Source organism: Pagrus pagrus (assembly GCF_965226575.1).
Source record: "Pagrus pagrus genome assembly, chromosome: 13".
NCBI lineage: Eukaryota > Metazoa > Chordata > Actinopteri > Spariformes > Sparidae > Pagrus > Pagrus pagrus.
This window is the reverse complement of record NC_140197.1, coordinates 19232391-19256588: the sequence shown is the minus strand read 5'-3', so window position 1 is coordinate 19256588 and position 24198 is coordinate 19232391. Positions and strand designations below refer to the sequence as shown.

At 43.5% G+C, this 24198-nt stretch overlaps 1 protein-coding gene across 2 annotated transcripts in view; it reads left to right on the top strand.

Annotated features, from left to right (window-relative positions):
• Positions 1-24198, top strand: part of LOC311268146 (adenylate cyclase 9) — a 36603-nt gene that overhangs the window by 5205 nt on the left and 7200 nt on the right. For both annotated transcript variants that reach the window (XM_084371595.1, XM_084371594.1), the window contains exons 2-6: positions 18600-18772; positions 20871-20984; positions 22053-22309; positions 22460-22562; positions 23214-23422. In XM_084371595.1, the coding sequence (XP_084227721.1) occupies positions 18600-18772; positions 20871-20984; positions 22053-22309; positions 22460-22562; positions 23214-23422 (856 nt within the window). The remainder of the gene's footprint in view (positions 1-18599; positions 18773-20870; positions 20985-22052; positions 22310-22459; positions 22563-23213; positions 23423-24198) is intronic.

Sequence of the window (24198 nt, the reverse complement as noted above, 5' to 3'; positions counted from 1 at the left end):
GAGGCTCTTCCTGGTGGTTGTTTTCATTGCTATTAAATCTGACAATCAATGTTCTGATTAATTTATTAGTTGTTATCAGAAATCATTGAAAAGCACCTGTTACAGCTTCCCAGAGCCAAAGATGGTGTTTTTGAATTGCTTGTTTCGTCCGCCCAACAGTGCAAAACCCAAAGCATTTTTAAGGATATCAAGAAAGAGTGATGCAGAGCAAATTAGCAAAAGCTCACTTGTGAGAAGCTAGGACCAGTGAAGATGACAGATCCAACCGTCTAAACCCATCTAAAAACAACAACCAATCACTGGAGATGCTGGAAAAGGGTCAGTAATCAATTATCAAAGTCGATGATATTCAGCTGTAGTTTCTCTCTCAGCTCTATATTAATAATTTCAGAGGAAAATTGGCAGAATAATCAATAATGAAATGAATCATAAACCACAACACAGCTCTTCTCTTCTCTTCTCTTCTCTTCTCTTCTCTTCTCTTCTCTTCTCTTCTCTTCTCTTCTCTTCTCTTCATGTGTTTGTCTCTATAAGCACGTGAGGCCAGACCTTGTTGTGTTGTACATTTGCCTTACTGGAAGATGGGAGCCATATTTGGCTCCGTTTCCCTGGAAAGTACCTGTCTGTGTCCTTCCTTTGTACTTACTGCAGAATGATGGCACCTGCCAGACTGTCACTGCTGCCCTATTATCTTTCTGCTGATGGCCACAGAGAGCCAGTCATGGTTCTTCTCTCTTTCAAGCAGCGTTTCTTTTCCAAGTTGTTTGCGGGGTTTGTGTGTGTTACAATAAGAAAGGAGAAAATGTAGTTTTAAGAGCCATTACCAGTTAAATCTGCAACCCGACGATAGTTTCACAGATTGACAACAGCTGCTTCAAGTATCTTTGATAGCAAAGGCTGCTTCAGGAGCTTAGTGGCAGACATTGAAGCAGCTATAATCCGTATTTTTAGAATAACAATGTTAGGGCTGACCCAAAAGCTTCAAAGCTTCTACCGTTGCCATGGTAATCGGCGTCTGAATCAGTGTTCGAATGAAGGATGTACTTAAAAAAGAAGCAAAAGACTGATAAAGACAGCCAGAAATCGAGCTCCTCTGTGGCAAGCGGTCTCAAAACCTGCACACATACAAGAACCAGCGACGGAGGATTTCTGCTCCGTGTGCACAAACGCAGTCCCACAAGCACGGGGCCGTGCGCTAGCTCAACCCTCCATGTTCGCAACTCGCTCACCCGTCCAGTTGACACTTTGGAGGGCGAGATAGTGGCTTATGTTTCCCCTCCTGTCCTCGTCTCTCAATAGACTCATGATCACAATAATAGCAAAGTATATAGGTAAATAATAACTACAAGTTTGATAGCTTGTGTTGTGCACCCCCTACCAATCCCCCTATTTAAGATACATAAGCACTTTATAATTAAATTTTGGGAGAAAGGGTTAAATATCTTAACACTGTGGTAACCACAGACCTTATTTCAGGCATTTAACCAAAAAAACGTTTTTTGGACTCATTACTACACCTTTCTATTTGCAGCTCACCTACCTTTCCTGAGCTTTATGGTGAACTTCAGCTCATTTTTTTTTATATCTATCCTGCCTTTAAACGTCAAAGATTTAGTTCCCTCTCACTGCTCTCACACTGCCGTTTTTGGCTTTAGCAAGCAGTTCAGCTCCAAAAACCCACTTTACAGGTACCTAGTACCTGCTCAGCACCAAACGGCGGACATACTCTGTTGACGACTAGCTGATGCACGTAGTGAAGCATTTAGCAGCTAAAGAGCCAGATATTTCTCTCAGCAGTTGGTGGAGACCAAAGTTAAGTAAACAAAGAGTGAATATTGGAATCTGTATTGCCTGTGAGAGTCTTCCATCCTGCTCTAAATCTTACAGGCTGAGTAAAAAAATGAAAAATGACCTAAATGAACACTAGTCAGTCCACTTAAATGATCTAAGAACGCATTGATTTGAACATCTGACAGCTTTTTGGTATAATTGCACAACCCCCTCTCCACTTACACTCATTATGTACATGGTTCTCAGCCTCAAGGTATGTGCCATGTTCTCATATTCTGTTTGACCTTTTCTAACTTAACTGCTGAGCAAAGCTGTGCCGGGCTGCAGCGTACAGTATATCCCTTTTCGACCCGCTCTCTCCTCTCTTTGCACCGTGGAGGACTTCTAATAAAGCAAGACTGGGTAATCTTCTCGGCTGAAGTGATTAATGTTAGTAATTCACCATCATCATATCTTCCCACGCTGGCCCGGTGATATCCTGACCCCGAACCCATCAGCCGCCTGCCAGCGAGTCGTTTAAATCACAGCGAATGATATTGATTGCCTATAATGAGGCTGTCATGGCTTTGTTTATTTATGATGAGGCAACGAAAGAGGTTTTCATGTCATCTGGATATCAAAGAAAATCAACCAAAGCCAGGGGTTGTGCCGGCTACAAAACAGAAGATAATATGTATTCTGGTCCACAATATTAATTTGTCCCAATACCTTGTCCACCTTTAAGCCCGCAGAGCAGTAATTGATTAGCTACATTGAAATTGATTCGAGCACAGAGCAGAATTTAGCTGCAAATATTCCTGGTGATGAATGTTCTGTGTCTCTTCACTCTGGCCCTATTACTTCATCTGGTATTAGTTATCGGGCAAGGCATTTGTGCTTTTGGGAGACTCACATGCACACATTAACGCTCACACATCCCTTCCCCTACCCTGTGAATGCTTTTCCATAGGGATGCACCGTCAGCCAGCAAAGTGTACAGCATTTGCCTGAGGCTCTGTGGAGAATTACTTATAATGGCTGCTACCTGTGACCTTGACCACGATGGATGAGGCTGGTTTTGAGGCAGCACTTAAAGATGCAGGAATAGAGGAAGAGAGGCGAGAGAGAACCAGACAGGGAGGTAGAAGAACTCCTCTTACAGCAACATTGTGCAAGAACTGGTAGCTTTTGGGTTTGGTGGTATAGATAAGACACTTTTTTGAGATTACATCAACCAATATGCTAACACAGCTAACATCAAGCAAGTGCAACAACACAAGAAATAGCAAGCCATATAATATTAGTCCAACAGCAAGAGGTTCAGCTTGGCATCTGCCTTGCAGTGTTACATTTTCGGGAAACTGTTTCAAACGTCTAAAAGTTAGCCTGAGATTAACTTGTCTTTTGCTCGGTGAATCTTCCTCTGTCAACGTCTTTCTTGGTGTTTTTGCCTCGGTCATGATGTCCATAGAGACTGCTGAGCTCGGTTGTGTTGCCTGCTTGACCGACTCTGGTTCTATTAATTAAGTATTTCAAAGTGCCTACATCTGATTAATCTATAATGCATGCTTTGATATCTCATTAATAACAGTACCAAAATAATTTTGAAGCTGTTATTTTAGGGTAAAATAGTTAAATATTGTTGCTTCAACCATTGTCCAATTCTGCCTCCTTGGACGCTACTATTACTACTACTACTACTACTACTACTTGGGTCCAATGGATGGTGGTACTAAAGAGCAGAACTGCAGCAGCGTTACCTAACCGCCACTACATAAGGCCACCGTGTAACTGGACCTCAGCATTGAGCTCTAGTGCGAATCCCAAGCAGAGAAAGGGAGGCTGTACTCATGTAAGCCACCGGGTTTCACACCTAAAGTGCTGTGTGTGTGTGTTTTTGTGCTGTCAGTCTACATACTGCTGCACTTGACAAAAAGTTAAACGGATTGGCTTCTTCACCTTAATATATACACAGCTGTCGTCTGCCCCTGCCAGCAATCAAAATACCTGGCATAATTGTCGTCTAGACTCTTGAGCCCAAATCAGTATTCACACGCAGCATTCATCCCCACTGTAGAGAGACAGGGGGGTCGATAGTGAAGTGAGGTGCTCTGTGTGGAGTGGCTTACTATTGGAGGGGGTAAGGAGGGGCAGACACAGAGCTGGAGTATGATTAGGCTGTTGGGATGGTTTATAAAACCAGTGGTAAACAGATCCAGGGATTACTATGACACAGCATATTGCATTCTGTAGCAGCCCTCTCGTCTTCGGAGGCTGCCAGGTGAACAAAAAAGCCGGGGGGGCTCTAAACTGCTATATTGTATTGCAGTGTCCGACCCCTGCCTGGAACACCTTGGCTATGTATGGTAGATTACAGCTCTGCCAGGAGAGTAATGGCATAATACATCACACTGCATTGTACAGTATCTCTCTGTGCTGTATCTCAAAGGTTCAGCACAGCATGGCATTGACGCCTGCGGCAATGCAATCTAACCATTAATCATCTGTATGGGCTTATCATACAGAGTTAGTCTGCAGAGCTTCAGGATCCCTTGTCAAGCTCTGCAAAAATGGAGCCATTGTGGCAAGGTTATTGAAGGTCTATGATGTGGTGATATAGCTGCAGTTGTTTAGGTTATCTGCTGTGTCACACTGTTACTCAGCAGGATTGAACTACCTGTGCTTGTCCAGGAGGACTGTACCGCAAGGATACTGCTTGCAGCTTCGACCCAGCAGCATCGAGCAAAGATTCTACTCGGGGGTGTAATGAGTTTCTAGATTAACAGCAGAAAGGTAGAAAGCATTTTATCCCAAAGGGTGCTAATAATCTTATCGGCATGGCCCAGTGAGCTTTTTATTGAACTGATACTGTTTGAGGTTTTCCTCTAAACGTCTGTGTAACCTGTTGTGCTCCTCTTAATCCTGACAAGTGTCAGCAGACCCTGTAAACCTCCCATAGGGGACGGCTGTCCTATTGGCTCAATGGTGAAGTGTCCTGCCTCTATCTACTCTGACAGAAATGACCCAGGGCGAGGTGGATGAGAGAGCCTGATATCAGCGCCGCCGCTGTCTGTCTGATAAGGAGCCACACATGCGAGCAGCTGACACGGCTGAGCCTGTAGAACAAACACAGCACATGTAGCATGTGGAGTAGGACATGCTACACAACGTGCCGTCCAACACACACTGTTTCACTTTGCTCAGAAGCCTCTTGCCTTTTTAATTCAGTAAGTTAAGCACACACAGCAAATCGATATCAGTGGCTGTGCAGACAAAGGATAATGTTCAGGTGACCTCTCGGCGGCTGTAGGATGGAGGTATTCTCTATGGATTCTGATGCTGCTGACAAAACTGTGTTTTACACAGCCACCAGCACTGCAGCGGAGTTGGCATCAGTTGATAATATGATACTATTGTCCTAAGTGCAACATTGTGATATTGTAGTTTTAGTAGTTGTAATAGTTTTGTGAAATTGTGGTGAATGTGCTGCAGACTTTCCCTGATTTTTATGCCTCCACATCGATGATAGCCGTGGCAGTATGTTTTCAGGGTTGTCTGTCCATCCTTTCCAGTCTTGTGAGCACTATATCTCAAAAACGCCCTTTGTTTTCACTTTCTTTATCATTGTGAGACATTTTTGTAATTTCTGCATGAATCTTGATGCAAAAATCCGGCATATTTCGGTGGCTGGTATCTATGAGTGAGTAAAATTTGATGCAGATAAAGGGGACTGTTGGGCCTTGATGGTGGAATGCACTCTGCCGAGTGCCATTATAGTATACAGTGTAAATTGAATACTGTTGGTTGGACAAAAAAAGAGACATAACACATTATAATTGTTCTCAGTTTTCCAGCATTTCAAAGCCCAATGACAATAAGCACTAGTCTGAGTTATCAGATAAAATAATATATACATATGTTGTATCAAATCGACATGTTTGATTTGGTAGACCTAGTTCTACAAGTGAATAGAGTCTTAGCTACGATCGTTTAACACACATAAACTGTTCATTTATTCCCCAAGGCCATTTGCTATGAAATGTGAAATAGGAGAGTAATGTGCTGTGATGTTCCACGTTTCAGCTGCTCCATTAGCCACCATTAAACCAGTGCAGGTGAGCTAATGTAGTGCAGCCAAGCGTCGCCCTGTTGTGTGTCGGTAGTCACATGACAGATATTTACTTTCTTGTATAATCAGTCCATTACTCACAGAGGTTATGAGTGGTGGAGGATGGCGGGGAGTATTGGTGTGTAGGGCAGTAGACATCATGATTTAGTTATGGTTCTGCGTATTCTCATATCTTAACCACGGTTTTCTTTCTTTCTTTCTTTCTTTCTTTCATACAACTTTCGAGGCATGCAACATGATTACCCGCAGATTGGAGTCTTTTCACACCCGCAGGCGACCAAAAAAAAACTTATTTACAGTGTCACAGATACAGTAATCTCATGCCATCTTGATAGCATAATGCCTTTAGCATAATGTCAACATTTTTCAACAAAGCCAGAGTTTGTAAAGGAATCTTCTTGCTTCTGCTCTCTCGTTCATTGCATACGGCGAGCCAATCTATTATCAAACAGCTGAGACTATGTGATCGTATATAGTCCTGGAAACTTAACCATCCTCCCTGTGGGCTGAGAAAAAAATACAAGGAGCAAGAAAGGGGTTATCAAGAGAGAAAACTGATAAATAGAGTGAGACAGGAAGATGGATAGAGTTGCCCCTTCAGGTTCACCCTGTTCAGGGCTCCACCTGGCTCACAGTCACAACACCAGCCTCCGCACAGCACATGGGAAAGGACGTTTCGCATCTTCAGCAACACACACACACATACACGCTTACTCCAGCTGGGTCCGCCAAGGCTAATTGCCATGGCAATGGGCTATTGAAAGGGGCGAGGGTCAGCTTGAAAACTGGAGGGTCTTTTTAGATGGAAGGACTGGCACTCTGAATGGGAGAACGGGGCCAAACTGACTTTATTCAGCTAAAATTCTGGCTCTCGTATTGTGGTAAAAGCCGAGCGAAGGCCTATTTTTGTGTGCGACCAGCCAAGGATAAACTGAACACGTGCAGCGCTGAGTCGCCACCACAGCTCTAAAGGACACCTACACAGATACAAATTGTGTGCATTCTGATTGTCGAAGATGCAAACCTTGAAAAAGTGAAGGAAATGTAAAAGCGCCTCTGTGCGTCTGTATTCCTGGTACTCGGATGTCTAGGTGCAGTGAGTTGAGCTGCACATGGGGCTGAGCTCGTTCTCCTCGCCGCCGCGCACATGCTCGGGTGATAAATTGCTATCATGAGTCATTGATGCATCCTAAGCTTTTCTCCTGTGTGATCAAGGGTACAGAAAATGCCAGCGCTCCTTCTACTATGGCGCACACAAGACTTCACTGACATTGACAGATGGAGCTCACTCTTGAGGTGACACTCACAACAACCCCCACCCACCCTCCTAGAAGTGCACACTCACAGGCACTTTTTGCAACTGGCGTTCAGGCACACTAAATGCAAAGACCCACACATGAAGCCGGTCCGTGTAGCTGTAGTGTCTCGTTAGTGGGCACAGCGGGAGTGTGTGTGTATGTGTGTGTGTGTGTGTGTGTGTGATAAATGGCTTTTTGAATTATGAATGAGGGAGGATGACGGGGAGCCAGTCCACCCTGAAACCTGCTACAGCACTCAGCCTGCATGGATTGCATGTTTGTGTGTGTGTGCCTAATGTACAGTTAAAGTGTGTTTTCCTCTATGAATTCTTTTGTGTCCGTTGTATAGGCATGCCTGAGTATTTTAGTATAGAAGTGCAGACCGTGAAATGAATTTTAGAGTGTCTGAGTCCAGTTTTAGCTCTCTCTCGCTTTAAGAGTGATGAAGCCTCTCTTTTAAAATTGCTCGTCCCTCACACACGCTTCCAGTGTTTCTCTCGTTTTTATACACTCATCCACACAACTTCTCATTCGAAACTGAGCTCCCTTGGGTTCTGCGTAATACACCTGCTATGACTTACTGTAGTTGCATCCCCTCGCAATGCTCGAGTATAGAGAGCCGATGGACCACATGGGACTTTATATCGGAAAAATATTTATTGAATGGAGAGAGACAAATAATACTGGATCCTGGAAGTGGCGTGACTTTGCCACTCTATATGTGTCATTTGGGTGCAATCGACTGGCTGCTGTCATTGCTAACAGCTAGCATTTTGGGACCAGGCTATTTAGCTACTTGGAACCAGGATAATTCCAGGAATAAAAGTATGCATCCCAAAAGTTACATTACGCTGATGCTTGAAACGTTCAAGTTTAGTTTACTTGCCGTCTGTTTTGCGGTTAGCAAAAAAAAAAAAAGTCCTGTAGCGATTGACTGAGAACAAGCTGTTCCCAGCATGTCGTTTGCCGATTGAACACATAAATTGGGTCCCATCTCGATTCACTGCATAGTGTGTACTTCTGGCCATAGCAGCACACTATTAATATAGATGTGTTGTGGATCACAAGAGCTCACACTCGACAGCGCACTTCCTTGGCTCCTCGGCCATACACCTCTCAAGAGTAAAATGAAGGGCAGAGATGCAGACAGTCAGGGACTTCCTCCATTTTAAGTTGATGTATAATTTTCCTAGTTTCCAAAATGGCTTGATTAATGCATGAGACTGTGATTGTTTGTGTGTGTGCTCAAACAATCAGTCAATAAATCAGTTAGTCATTTAACAGCTCTGTTTGCTGTGATGGCTGTGGCTGCTGAAATAATCATACCAACAATTTGCTGGTTACATGAAGATTATTCTTGATTTTGTCATAGTATCATCAGACTTTTTTTGACTGTCATTTTTGATTTTGGGTTCTTTTTTTTGTAACCAATGGCTTACATACCTAAACACCAATACCTATCTTCCACAAGGTAACAACAGCTTCAGTGTATAGCTGTGGTTGGTTCCTGCCCCAGGCTCAGCTCCCTCGCTGGCTTCGGTGTGGGACATCCCTCCTGTGTCCCCTCCAGCTGTCAGCTGCTCCTCCATCCACGTACTTTATCGCCCCAGGAATCCCCCATGCTGTCACTCCGAAAGGCCATTGCTGACTTACTGCATGTATTGATGTGTGTGTGTGTGTGTGTGTGCGTGCATGTGTGTGAGTTGTGTGTGTGTGTGTGCTAAGTACCTGTTATATTCCCGACAGAGGTCATTCCCCATCCTTTTATCACTTTCAATCTGTCTCCATCCATGTCACTCCTCCTTTCTGCCTCCCTGTTTTTTTTCTGTTCTTCTACCCTCCATCTTGCTGCTGTCTCACTCTGTAACTGTTGAGTAGGAGTGCTGCCTCCGCTGTTTTTGAAATGACGCCTTCATCAACAAACATTACAGCAATGCTTATCCTAACAGGCTGCATATCAAATTGTTTCCGGCCCTTCTGTCTGTGCTTGACCGTGAGATTTAATGAACCTGTCAATTCCACTTTTTAAGCGGATGCAGGTCAACAGTGCAAACAGCCGCGTGTCTCTGTTTCAGGCAGTGCTTTCTGTGATGCTTTTAGTTAGCAGCCTGATTTGCTCCGGCTGTATCTTTGGCCTGCTTTCGTTTCTTTTAGAGTCCTCAGAGAGTGGCTCAGCAAAAGATCCAGCACATTTTTATCATTGACCCCCAGTTAAGATGCCATTACGCAAAATGGTGAGCAAGCAAAGCCTCCAGAGTCAAAGCAGAAGAGGAGGATGAGAGGGAGGGAGATGTTTGTCTGTGTTGGCTGTTAGCTTTGATCATTTACCCGGAGCCACAAACTCAGTCACTGTTTAATCGATATGTGGAGCGCTGCTCATAGCTGCGGGTCAATAGCGTGTCAGGTCGAGATAATTCAGCATGTGAGGAAATCGAATTTTCCGTTAGAGCCTAGAATGTCACAGAAAATATGTCTTTTTTGTTTTGTTCCAACTCCTGACTAATTTTCTCTTTTTCGTAAGGTGAAGGCAGCAGACTGAGAAGGTTGAGGGCTGAACCACCTGAAGGGTTATATAATCATGAAGAAAGTCTGACATAATACGATGACCTGCTTGTAAAAATACATTTTAAGATTAAGATTTTAATCATAATCTTGAATGCCCTGGGCTGGAAGTGTTCCTTTCCCTTACGTCTTACGCTAAATAGACCATTTAAAAACTCACTGTTGTCATAAAAATGCACCATCACAAAGCCAAAACGAGGCAGTTTTGCATAGCTTATAAAAAAATTATGTTTTGGAGATGATTTTCACAGGACAATGACAACACTAGCGAGCTGTTAAGATTTCATGCTGTGCCTCAGCTCCAAAGGGCTTAAATATTTCATTAAAACAAGTGAAAGATTGAACGGGAAAAAAAAGATTTCATATCTATTTCAAAAAATTCAATGTAGATCACCACTATAAAGAAAAAAAAATCTTTGAAACATATTGAGCAGCAAACAAGTGAACTGGACAGATGTGCTGAATTGCAGGAGGAGCCATATGGCGACCATTATGGGAGAGATGAAAAGAGTGTCGGGGGTATTAGCATTCAGCGGGTTTGATGGAGGAGAGCAAGATGGTGCAAAAAAGATGAGACGGAAAGTGAGGCTGAGCTTTTCGGGATGATGTCAGCCGTGGCAATCGTTCGCAGAAAAGCCTGCGCGTTGACGAGGCAGATGGATATTGGCTCGGACAGACAGACAGTGAGTTACAGTGATTGACAAAAGAGGGAGAAAACACAGGCCACTGAGCAAAGGATGAGGTGGGTGGGGTGGGGGGGGGTGGGGGGGGTGGGGGGTTAAAGATTTTGGAGGGATGTCAACTGTATCTATTGTTCTGCCAGCTGACCATGGCAGCCTGAGACGGTCAAGGATGGAGGCACAGAATACAGAGCGAGCACAGAGTGAGACAGACAGTAAAGCGAGAGTTAAAGACTTTGGAGAGATGTCAAGTGTTTCTATTGTTGATGGGGCCGGATTGAAGCCAGGGGGAAAAAAAACACCGGCCAAATATGGAACTTTTGTTTTCGTGCCACCCATGTTGACAGCGTTGAGGGGACAGAGAGAGGGGAAGGATATCGACAAATTGTGTTGATTGCAACAGGAAGAGAGACCCGTTGTGCTGGGACAGTGTGTGTGTGTGTGTGTGTGTGTGTGTGCATAAGTACTCTGACGTAACTCACAGTTCGGAGACGTGTTTTCGTCCCAAACCTGAAGAGCTAATGTGCTGAGAAAGACCAGGTGGTGTGCAAGACTTGCTGTTTCGTTTTATGAGCTTATATAACTGACACCAAGAGGTCACTGTGGGTTATCTGGAGTCAGTGAGTGTTTGTGAAAAACTGTATTAGTTTAGCTGCACGGCAATGAGTTGGACGTGTACAGTGCTTTAGTTGTATCCAGTTTATGTTGAAGTACCAGTGTTTGCTACTACTTGTAACTTAGAAAATTAAGCAAATAGGTTCTATAGTCTAGACTATTACACAGGATTATATTTACTTATACAGTATGGTTTATCAAGTGATTCGAACTTATAAACCATGGCTTCTGCAGTGGTTCTTAGCAGCAAAAGTTTGCGGTTAGGGAACCACTGCACCAGAGGGGAATAATAAACATTAAGCAGCGAGCAAGTATTATAACAGGAAAAAGATGCAGGAAGGCTTTTTGATTTCATATGTAATCCTGCAACAGTATGCCGACATAAAAAGGAAACGTTGACCCAAAAATGAAAGTTCAGTATAGTTTAATAAGTTCAATAATTTGTTTTAAAATAAATTGGGGATCTTAAGGCTTCCAGAGACTTGGATTACGCCAGACGAGCTGTATGAAGCCATTGTACTGTTTTATTTTTCAATAGTTTTTTTACGTGTCAAAATAAGTCCCCACACTTTACCTGACTGTTCATCGGCATGAGAGCAAGAAGGTAATGACTCAGTTTTCATTTTTTGGCTGAACTTAACCTTAAAAGTCAGGGAGAAGCTCTGAAGAAGTCTCTGAAGAATTTAGCTAATGGAACAACTTCTCAGAGCAGAATTGCCATTATACTTGTTTGTAACGCAAGGGTAAGAGTTTTTTGTTGTTGTCATAATTTACTCAAACAAAAATGAAACAACTCAAATAAAAACCATTGCATTTCATTTTAACAAAGCAGGCAGGAACAACAAGGTAGTACGGTCACCAAGTTAACAAAAAGGTAATCTGAGTACTCATAACGTAATCTTATAACTATGTTTATTTTATATTGCATCATCGCTGTAGGTTATGATCCAATACTTTTTCCTGGAAACTCAATTTTTAAACCATTTCTGGATAGAATAACCAAATGGCTTTTTTGGCTAATGTAGTGAAAGAAAACCCCACAGAAGTCAAAGCACTTCATCACTGACGCCAAAATCTTGCAAACCAAATATTTCCATGAAGCTCATTGATTTGCAAATTAGCCAACAATGGCCTCATCAGCAGCAGGTATTTGAAGAGCAGCTACTTTGGTAAAAACAGTACATCAGAATCTCTTCAGGTTGACAAATCTCTGCTGTTTAACGGCACCGTTATATCTCCCAGCCCTAATCTCCTTTAAATCCATCAGAGGAGTACTGTAATAAAACATTGATAAATTATGGTGTTGGATACAAGCCCAGTGCACATGTAAACATGAATCAGCATTTTGCTCATCGTGTAATCGTCTTGTTTATGAATGTAGTAAATAGAGCCAAGTGTGAAACATCCTCTCCTCTGTATCATTCAGAAGACTGGAGTCTGTTATTGGCTGTTAAAACGTCTCCGCTCGACATTCTCCGACAGAGGAGACAGTCTCCCCTAATTTGACATTGTGAATAATTCTGCTCACCTTCTTAACGTGACCTCTTTAATGACTCAGAAGTAACCTGGGCACAGCAAGAGTGTAAAAAAGAAAAGAAAAAGGAAGCTCAACGCTCGCCCTCCCCCACTCCCGCTCGCCCTCGGCTCTGGAGACACACCGAACTCCCAGCCTCTCCTTTACTGTCAGAAATGACAGTGTGAATCCCTGGGTGATTCCTCATGAAAAATGTATGTGTGTCTGTCATGTTTTCGGACTGAATGGGTTCACTCACACACAGCACACGCACAGGTTTCGTTCCACCACCACTACCAGCCAACTCACGGACTCAATCTGTCCTCTTCCTCTCTCTTAGTCCACTCTTTCTCCTCTTGAATTGGTGCCAAAATCTCTACAATGTCTTCTTCTTCTCTCTCCCTTCTCTGCTCTATAAACTGCAGCAATAAAGTCGCTCTAAACAACCTGTCATACTGGACCGTTTTCCTCCTGTTGCACCTGCCCTCGTCCCCCCCGACAGGGACAGGATGTACAGTATATCCCAGGACTGGGACGCAGTGGAGGGAGAAGGAGGGGGGCTGCTTGCTGGCAGTGCCAACTGGCAAGGAGAGCTGCCCGGCCCAGCAGGGCTGGTTTCTCTGCGCCACCTGCTCCACTGGCCTCCTGCTCTGATACCTGGCCCAGGAAGGCAAACCTGTCATTACTGGAAGATGTGGGTGTGTGTGTGGGGGAGTGTGTGCTGATCCAAGCATATCTGCCAACTCTCCTACCCTCTCCGTTGCCCTCTGTGTTCTGCTGCTTTTTGTAAGCCTCCCTGGGATAGCGACATTTGTTACTCAGTCCCACTTGGGTTGCAAAGGGAATTTGAAAGGAAAGGTGTTGCTTTGAGATAAAGGATCAAAAACTTTCATTGTATGGCGAATGTACCTGTAGCATGTGCTTTTTAAAAAAAACAGAATGTATCTATTTTTCTCTTCTCCTGCGTACCTAAGGGAAACATTTGATTTATTTTTCTTGAAATAACAGTTTGGCCTACCATCCTTTTATTCCCCCGTTTTGTGTTCTTTGTTGGAGGACAGTTTAAGGTTGTGTCTTTTGTGCTTGGTCATTTACCTTGCAGCTAATAAATTCTCTTTGCTCAGGGTCAAACCAATCGCCAGAATAAATGTTAGCTAAGTACGTTTCTGCAAAACCACAGAAAAGTTCAAGCTGTGCGTTTCTTCAGCTTATTTTTGTTGAGGTTCAGTTTTTCTGTTTCTCTCTTGTCACAACACTGTTTTTATGCCCTGCTTAGGTTAAGGCACATAAACCACTTGGTTATGGTTAGGAAACATCATGGTTTGGCTTAAAATACTTCTTTTGGTCACCACAAACACAGCTGGAAATGTCCCGAGGTCTCCCTAAAGACACCCGCGTCTGTCACCATTGCCCCACTTTCTGGGAAAAATATCCGGTTTTGGACACCACAAACACGGCTGGAAATGTCGCCAATGTCTCCTTAAAAACACCAGCTTCAGCTGCCACAAACATGGCCATAGATGGTCACAATTTTCTGGGGAAACATCAGTTTTTTTGTCACCACAAACATGGCTGGAAATGTCCCAGGGTCATCATAAACACATAAGCCACAAATACTCTATTATTATAATGGTGGGTTATGATCTCCTTGAAAATAACCAGTGCTGTCCACTTTGGCAGCCGTTGCCTGTAACTCCTGATGTGAAAGTCAGTTAATAATCATGTATTGTGAATGTGAAATGGCATGTTTTGTACAAATATCAATATGGTACATAGCCTATGCCACATATAAACTTGGACGTATCTGTGGACGTTAGCCACCAACATTATATCCTGGCGACCGGGCTGTCAGGGCCACTTGTGTGTTGCACTCACCTTTTGTTGTGTACGTTTGTTTCGGCACACCCAAATTCTGCCCCTCTTAGCATCATGCAAAGAGGAGTTCAGGGGCGGCCATTGTCCCAGAAGAGCTCGGACGTGCCGATAGGAGGCAAGAGGAAGGGAGGAGTAGAGGTGATGGTGTTGTTTGTTTGCAAAGTGCTTTTCTCATGTCGCTGTCCTTTGTCCTGATCAAAAGGGCTTGGAGAGGGAGATAATGTGACTGGGCTCTCATGGGGAAAGGTTATCTACTGTTCCCTGTCAGCTGATAGCACAGGACAGGACACTTCAAGTCCCATAAGCTCCCGCTAATGATGCTCTTCAGTTAGCCCAGGGTCACCAGAGATGAGAGGGACAAATACATGCATGTGTATGTATCACAGATGGATATTCAGACACACACAGCTGGAAAGAAACAAGACACATCAATTGCAATAGACAGCATGAAGTCTTCTGACCTTTATCCCTGGCGTGAGGTCTCCAGAGCACAGCTGTATTCTGTTGATGTTGGACGCTGTTGAAGCAGACAGTGGATCCAGCTGTTGGTCAGGCCAGTTTATCAGCAGTTTACTGCCCGACAACACTGTAATGTTGGCTGCCTAAACGTTGGGTCGTAAAGGACGAGGGATCGTCCTAAAGTGGCCAGGACCAGGCGTGCAAACATCTGCAGACACTTAAACTCATGCAACCCCTCATACAAACACACACAGAATACATACGGCACGCCACTGCGAGCCCCTGCAGTCCATTCATCTTGCTCTTCTCTGGCTGTCAGGGCTCTGAAACGAGCCGTCTGACCACAAGATGCGATCAATCTAACGTACATCGTCATTAACCTGTGAGAGGGAAGGCCATGGATTCCTGTCTGTGAGCATGACCCGTGTTTCTCTTCCTCGGTCGGACAAAAGGAGAGCGCTGAAATGTCTGAAATGGAGCCAGCAACACATTGATTTTGATACAAGTCAAAACCTGACAAGACGTGATGGAGAGAGCAGGCCACAGCTGATCTCCTGTCGCAGTTGTTTCCTTCAGCTTTGAGATGTTTACGTTTGAGGTTTTTTCCCCGTTTGTATTCATGTCTGGCACCTCGTTTTTATTTGTCTTTTTATAAGTGCATTTAAAAAAAATATTGGGTCATTATTGCTTCATCCACTATCATTTCTTCTCTGCTCTCTCCACTGTTCTCCCTTTCTCTACAGCAATGTGTTGGTGCGCACATTATCTAGCCCTGAAAGACTTCATTATCTTTAATAAGCTGTTACAGTGTCGGGGAATAGAGGCTGAGTGGTCCAGTGATTTCTGTTTTGGTGGATTTGGCTTGGTCCCCATTTTATATAGTTTTATTATTACTCAGCAAGCGCTATTGCTTTAATAGCAGATATAGAATTTGCATTTATCGTGACTCTAAATATATTAATAAATAAAACTGTGTGACTCACAAAGTAGTAGTTATGAGTGCTTCAGTCCGAGACGGATGTGAGTGTCTCTTTGACTCAAATGCTCCCAATCTGGCTTGTAGAAATCTCAGTGAACAGACGAGAACAAGTCACACTGAAACTGGGACATTGTTGGTCATGTCTTTGCTCCTTAAGATGTATTCACCTGTTGTACTTACGCAGGATGAGAAAACACTGTGTGTCATTCGAAGTCAGTTTTTCTTCAGAGAGGTTCGGGGAAAGGCAGAGGAAGAGCAGAAAAACCGAGACAGAGGGAGAAAAGTAACCCTGCTGACCCATGAGCAGAAGCAGAAGTCACTGCATGTCACGTTAGGAGGCAGCGATGGATTTGATTAGCAGACAAATGGAATCAGTCAATGCAGTGTGTGTGTGTGCATGTGTGCGTCTGTGTTTCTGGATCTGTCTTTGAATCGCGGTCACACTCACACGATCTAAAAGGCAGTCAAAAGCCTCCTCTCGGTGTCCTGCTGCCTCTTCTTGCTGCATCACTGGTGCGAGGAATTAGTTCTTTGTTACTGCTGTTTGCCGCCCTCATTTCCCATCCCCGAGTCCTCATCCACCTGGCTATCGACCCAGCTACAGCGCACCCATCCATCTACACCTCCGCTCGCTGTGTGTATATGTGTTTGTCTGGATGTGTAGGTGGCACGAGGGGGTGTATTTTTTTTCTGTGAGCGTCTCATTATTGCACTTGTGTTTACATAGGCTTCTTTGTGTGCATGATTTCTTGTTTTTTCGCCCGCTGCGTTAAGCTGTGTGTGCATGCGTACCGTTGCAAATATGACTGCGTACCCTTTGTGTTGAATGTGTGGCCTCTTCGGAGTGTGTGCGTGTGTCAGAGAGTGCAGCCCCAGGGTGGCTCAGCACAGGCGAGGCAGTGGCAGGCCTGTCTGAAGTACTTAGAGGAGACAATGCTCAGAGCCCAAGGTTGTGGCTTCACTGACAGTTGAATTATGTGGCTAAGCACACGGTCACAGGTACTTACCTAGGCTGTTGACATACACATACTGATATCTGTTACTGTGGCTGTGGCTTGTCAACGGTGCTGACAAACATGGGAAAATATGGAAGGAAAGTTCAGATACAAACGTTTGGTCTCCTTTATCTCAATGGAGTAGCCATGTTTATGGTGCAAAGCCATTAAGGTGTGTCCATTTTGTTTTCTTATTCTATTTTATCTGAACTTCCTACTGTTACTTTGTTTAATATAATATTTATGCATCATTGCCTTTTATGTATTATTCATTTTACATGCGTACATGTATCCTGGATGATTTTGAACCCATCTGCCTCAACTGAAAAGCACTTTGGGTCAACTCCCGTTGTTTTTAAATGTGCTGTATAAATAAAACACACTTAACTTGATTTTGACTGTCTGAGCAACAAAGTTGGCGACACAAACCTAAACAGGAAGTGTACCATATGTCTGCAATGCTCATTAAAAATTGCTCTGTGGGAGCATCCTGGTGACCCACTGGTCCGAGGCTGCAGAAGAGATAAAGGAAATCTCACTGAGATCGTGACATATGCAGGTTTGCGTGTTGTCAAGAAAAGTGAAATGCCTTCTGTTTCATCTCCACATTGCCATGTTTTGTGCGTTTGGGCAAACTGGTCAGTTCAGAAGGCTAAATTTTGGGCTCAAAATTGCACAAACACACATGTTCCCTGTAGAAGTAATGGACGTGATACCAATGTTAAAAGTGAGAGGACGCAGGTGTTCAAATATTTCGCTCTGGCCTGTTGTGCCTGCTGTGTCATGGTCACAGAGGGCATCACCTGCATGAACTTCACACGGAGGGTAACACTTTATAACAGTTACCTAATAGGTAATAAAGGCTTATTACAAGTGCCTAGAAGACGATTATTAACAATATGTATTAATAATACTAAATAAGTGTTAATAAAAGCATCATAACCATGATTATTGTTGATTATAAGTCATTTATAAGCACCAATAAGAAGCTTTTTATAGACTGTTTACGAATTATAATAGAACTCTTATGAGTTTCTTATTCTTGTTTAAAATAGCATTTCATTCGCTTATTAGAAGGACCCTAATTTACAGCATAACCAAATAATTATCTCAATACAGTGGTAATGAAATGTGTATATATATATAATATAATATAATTTCCCAGTGGTAATGAAATTACCACTGGGAAATTATATATGGGAGGATTTCAGCACTTCTATACTGAAATTTCTTCCTCAGACTATGTAGGAGGGGAATAGAAATAGTTGTGATGACAGCGGAAAATGACAACAGAAAAATTAATCTGTGGACCTTGGCTGTTCATGTGTGGTGTTGGTTTCATAAGCAGCCTCATCTCTTGTGGCTCATCTATCTGGTTCCAGATTTTAAAAAAAGGAAAGTCCTGCAATAGTGCCTGACACCTCATATTTATGAACATGTTTATGGAAACAAGACTGACTCATGTGCATGACCTTGGCTTCCTCGGCTGGGAGATATTGATATTCACAGCTTCTCCCTCTCTTGAGTCTAGCTTCATGCCAGAAACCTGCTAATATAATTCACAGAGGGAGCTCATCCTGCAGGGTGCTGAGCCTCTGCTGAATCCTTAAACAACCACCGATACCTTCATCCACACAGGGATGACTAAACCACACTCAGGCTTGCTTCAGTTTCATCTGATCCACCAGTGATAACATCGCCTCTCTCTGTTTCTGTCTCCCCAGGCCTGAAGACCTACCTGATCTCTGGCAGGAAGGTGGAGCCGCAATCTCTCTGCGGCTGCTCTCAGGTGGGGTTGGCTGGGCATGAGCATGCGGATCCTCACTGCCCCGCTTCTGGGGTGCACACGCCTGATGGAGCTCCTTCAACAGGCACCCTTCCTCCTGAAGGTGCTAAGGTGAGCTCCCACTATCTCTGAGATAATTATATGAAACATCAGCCGTGTTGTGGAGGAAGTTAGTATATTTGCGGTATCATTTTTCGTTGCCTGAAGAGGAATACTGAGCTGCATGTTCTGCTCCAGCCTCTTTGATGATCATCTTTTTCTCTCTGCATGTACTTTTGTTTATGTGGGTGTATTAGAAGCTTTGATAAATATTTTTCATGTTTTGCATGCAAGGAGCTTCCTTGCCATTTTCTTCTTTCTTTAAACTCGAAATATTGCCAAATCGGCAAGCTGGTGTTCTTAGAAAAACTAAGTCCTCCATTTCTGTTTGTGAAAACACTGTGTGCATGGCGCTACATCAGGCCAATTAACCTGTAGTGTCCTCCCAAATATCAACATGCATGGCCTGCACTGCCACAACAGCTCCGCATGCATTTTCTTTTCAAAATAAAAGCCTGAAGATGATGTAATAGTTGTTCGATATTTGATACTGTGCAAAATATCATATATGGTGGAAAGTATTGCGATATTAGATAATATTTCATATCAGCCCAAGCCTGTAGATTGTAAAATATATGTGAAGAGTGTGGATCCAGGAGGACCACTGAGCAGGCCAAGGCATCGCCAACCTCCTTTCCACCATAGTGACCTGGAAGAGGACATGCCACACAAGATAATTAGCAAAAAAAATATCGGAGTGTATACACATGATAACAAAACAGATATACAGTAAAACATAATTGAGAACTGATCCATGAAGGGGGCCCTAAGGGTACAATGATTCAGGTTCGGCATATATGTGGTGCACCGAAAACTGAGTGAAAAGAGACGGAGAGGAGGAGAAAGCTTGGAGCTTGGAGAGGAGAATCTTAAAACAAAACAATGACATCTTATTAACTCTGCAATGACAAACGCTGGTCTCCCCAGCAGGCAGCCTACATAATAAGTGACCCGTCATCATGGTTTCCTCATCAACCCCGAACATGTCGGTCCGCTGCCCCCTCCTTAGCTCTGCCTTCAAGGGAGATTTCTCATTTGCTTCCAAATTGTACCACCAGGTCATGGACTCACCAAACACATTATTCTCTTATAATTACCCTCAAATCCCTGCACCGCTGTGCCTTATATCCACCCCAATTAATCCTCCTTTCTCTGTACACATCTGCACCCTGTGATCCCTGCACAGATCTTTCAGCTCTCTGCCAAGCTAGTCGGAGGGGGAGGGGTACTTGGGAGAAATAAAAAAAAAATAGAAAAAGGGGCATGGAGAGGGTGATGGGAGGCAGGAGGGAGAATCGAGGGGGGTCTTCGGTATGGCAATGAGTTAGCTGAAACAGGGAGACGGGAAGCCCTTCTCAGGTCTCTCTGGCTTCACCTGATGAGTCCTCCATTTACAGCTTCTCATCTCCTTAGTGGCTCTCACACAAACACAGTCATGAGGGATCACACTCAGGGATCTTGAAAAAGGCTTAACGACATTTGGATGTGAGGCAGGATCTATAGGGCAGGTGTCGTTCTAAATGTTAGCACGTTTGATCTAGCTGGTGGGTACACAGTGTGCGCTACCTCTCAGTGTTTACATTATGTAGGGTGCGTATTCTGGGTTCCCAGCACACTATTTGTGCACGTCTGTCATGCATCACACAGATCTCTCTTGTACACACACACACTCACACTTTTCATTCTCTTTCAAGTGGATGAGTGTGATGAAAATAAAAGACCTTGAGCCCGTGTAGACCTCCTCTACGCCTCTTGTTTACTCTCCAACTCCCTTTTTTCGTTTCGGCGTGCCCTGCTGCTGCTCCCATTAGTGTTGTCCTCGTTGAAACGAGTAATATTAAGCCAATAAAATGTGTAAGATGATTGTAAGACATGTCACAGCGCTAAAGTGACAAGTCTTGTCTTTTGCTGCCACAATTCTGATTCGCTTTTGTCAATTTGTCATCCCTTGAGATTCTTGATCTCGATCTCTGCCGTCTTTTCATGTGTCTCTCCGCTCATATGCCTCCCTTGATCTGCGTCTCTCACTTCATTAATTCTCTTTCTTCTTTCTTGCCTCCATATGCTGCATCTCCCTCCATACTGCCTCCCCCTTCCAACCTCCCTGCAGTCTCCCTGTCTATCCTGCAGTGTGGTCCTGGTACCAGGGGAGGATCAGGTTCTGGATGAAGGAGGAGCGGTGCACAATGGCCGCCATGACGACCACAAGACCAACAGCAGCAAGGTAATCCTGTTGTTGTTACCAGAACCAAACAGATGAGGCTTTAAAGGTCCAGTGTGTAAGATTTAGGGGGATCTAATGGCAGAAATTGAGTTTTATAAATCACAATTATGTGTTCATTAGTGTATAATCACCTCAAACTAAGAATTGTTGTGTTTCGAAATTGCGGCAACAAAGGCTGACTGTTGCTTTGCCTCACATTATACATCAGTGGCCAACAAGCTTGTATGTTAAGCATTGGCTGACCATTTTCACACAACTTTTGCTTATATAGCCACTTCTAATCCAGAGTGTTTCTCATAAAACGTTGCAAAAGTCACTGGCATTGTCAACTCTTGGTGTTTTGGTGTGTGAAATCATGGACAACATCAGCAACAGCTTCCCTTTTTTTCCCCTGTTTCTGTTCTTCTGCACTTATTCCCTTAGCTAACAGCCAATCAAAGTGATTTCTCCCACCAACGGGCTCTGCTGCTGATTCAACATGCTCAGTTGACTGGAAATCGCTGACATACTGCAAAAAATAGGGCCACAGATGCTCACAGATGACCCAACATTGGCAGACTGCCTGCCTAGTGTGTCATCGTGTTTGGATTGAGCCGTTTATATCTACAGAGGGAGCAGGTCCTCTGCCATGTAGCACCTGCGACCTCACAGCTGGATGCTATTAATCCTTCCCACTGGGAAGGATTCCATTTGAACTGTTTATCTAAGATGATAAATGTCTGCCTCTTTTCAGTTCAAAGGAGAGTTTTGCACTATTAATATGTGTTTACACTGCAGTATATATTCCGAAGTTAGTTTTTTCATCAAATATTGGGGCAGAGTGAACCAACTCTGGTTCTGTTCACTCATGCCCAGAAGCAAATTGAAGGACTCAAAAGTAGTTCACAGAACTGGAGCTCCACGAGTCCCAGATAAAGTGTCCTACAGACACATGCATTTAAAATTGCCATGATTCTTTGGCTTGATATTAGTTTATTATTGCTGACCTATTTCCAAAGCAAAGACCCACTATCACCCCTTCTTTTTTTAGTAAATTGAGGTCTTCTTTCTCCCGTCTCTTCACCGTAGGACATTTCAAATCTGAAGTGCTCCCCAGCGGTGTCTGCAGGGCGCAGCCCCAAGGCTCTGAACGGCCTGCTCAACCCTCAGCTGGAAGCCTTGAAGAACAGCCAGACGTCACTGTGTGAGATGCTGCAGGAGAAGGAGAAGAAGACGTGGAGTGGAGGAACTATGGGCATGGACCACTCTGCGCTCATCCCTCTTCGCTCCAAAAACTTCAGGGAGAGGAGCGATGCTCACTTTGTGGATGTTATCAAGGAGGACAGGTGAGAATATAACATGATAATGGACAGTTGGTCGGTTAGTCATTAACTGTCATCAGTCTTAGTTGTTTATCTGAAATGTTGAGCCAATTTTAAACAAGCTGATTGTAACATATAAAATCCCAGCTGAACTCTCCTTTGTGCCTGTGACAGCCTTATGAAGGATTATTTCTACAAACCTCCCATAAACAAGCTGAGCCTCACCTTCCTGGAGAAGAGCCTGGAGTCTGCGTACCGGATAAGCTACCAAGAGGAGGTATGTGTGTGTATGAGCAGTTTGTATGCATGACATAATGGTACTTGTATGCCTGTGTGTTTAATGAGTGTACATGCACAAGTGCGGTTATTTTTGACTTTATTTTGTAGTTATCTTTGGTCTGACTGTGATCTGAAATCATCAGAGTTTTACAACTAGCAGAGAAAAACAGTGTATTCATCCCATCTCTGCTGTCTCCACCTGTAAGCGTGAAATGTCTGTGTTTGTGAATGTCTTTCTACTTCTCTGTTTGTGTTTCTCTGCGTGTCTGTGTTTTGTCTGTGAAGCCTGTTTGCACTGCGTTCTGACCAGACCGGCTAAGACTGCGGCAAAGAGAATCACTGCAGGACCTTCAAAGTAGTTTTATATTAGGTTGTGATGTCCTCTGCTGGTGTAAGCTTAGAAGTGCATTTTCATTCTCAAGGCTGCAACTGTTGCTACATCATTAAGTCTAAAGTATGAGTCATTGGCACCATTATGTGGACAGATTTCAATAGAGACTTACTTATTAAGATTTATAATTATTGATTCTTATCCTGAATGAGGATCTTTTGTTCATTAATATTATGTAATTATGTAATAATAATGTGTTTTGGATTGTTTCTGCTATGCTTTTGCCGATTTTCCCCTTCCTCTCTCTTTCCCTCCCAGGTGGAAACCCAAGCAGTGGTGCAGACGTTTGCCAGCCAAACATTCAGTTCTTTCCTGGACATGCTGCTGTGCTGTTCAGTGTTTCTGGCTCTCTCACTTGCCTGTTTCCTTCAACCGCTTGTCAGCCAGCAGAGTCTGTCCACAACAGCGCTCATTCTGACAGCTGTAGCCACCCTGCTGGAGGTTCTGGCTCTACTGATAGCTATACGGTGAGATACTGGATAAAGAGAAGCGGGGCATGAGCCAGATCCAGCCTGCAAGACAATGTCGGAGGAGCCCCCCACATGTTTAAAATGTATTGTTGTGTCCTGTTTTTAATTTCTTTTGCCAAAGGTTGCCAGGAGGTTTCATTTGGCCTGCCAGATCTTTCTTGCAGAAAATTGTTAAATGAATCACTGTACATGCATTATTTTTGTGAGGTAAAAATACTACTAAATGTGAAGGATCCCTAATTTTTATTAAATTATTTTTCATAATCTGAGCTCAGTGGGTGACGCAGGAAGCGAGTCAATTAAGGGAACTTGGGATCATACAAACACAGACGCCCTGAGAGGCAAGTAAAAAAAACTTTTTTGAGGAATGAAGAAAAATCATGTTGGTATTTTTCCCACCCATTTTCTAGTCATAAGAAGGAGACAAAACTATTTGGATCAAACTTTAAAAATACCTCTTAAGGCTTCTATATAGTACCATTTTGCATCTTAACAATATAGTACAGTACAATAGGGGCTTGCTTTTGGCCTGTGGCCTACTTTTAAGTTTCACTGTCAGCCCTCCAAAGGAAAAGTTTGGGCACTTCTGATTTAGAGTAATCAATTCATTTAAAGGCAGAAACACAACAAAAGTATTAGCTATTTACTTCACATTTGGTCTTTAGCAATCTGTGACTAACTTTGTAACTTGTGAATCAATTATGACAAACCACACTGGGATTTAACACCAAAATGCCCGTTACTAATTTGAAAGAATGAAAAAACTGCATGGA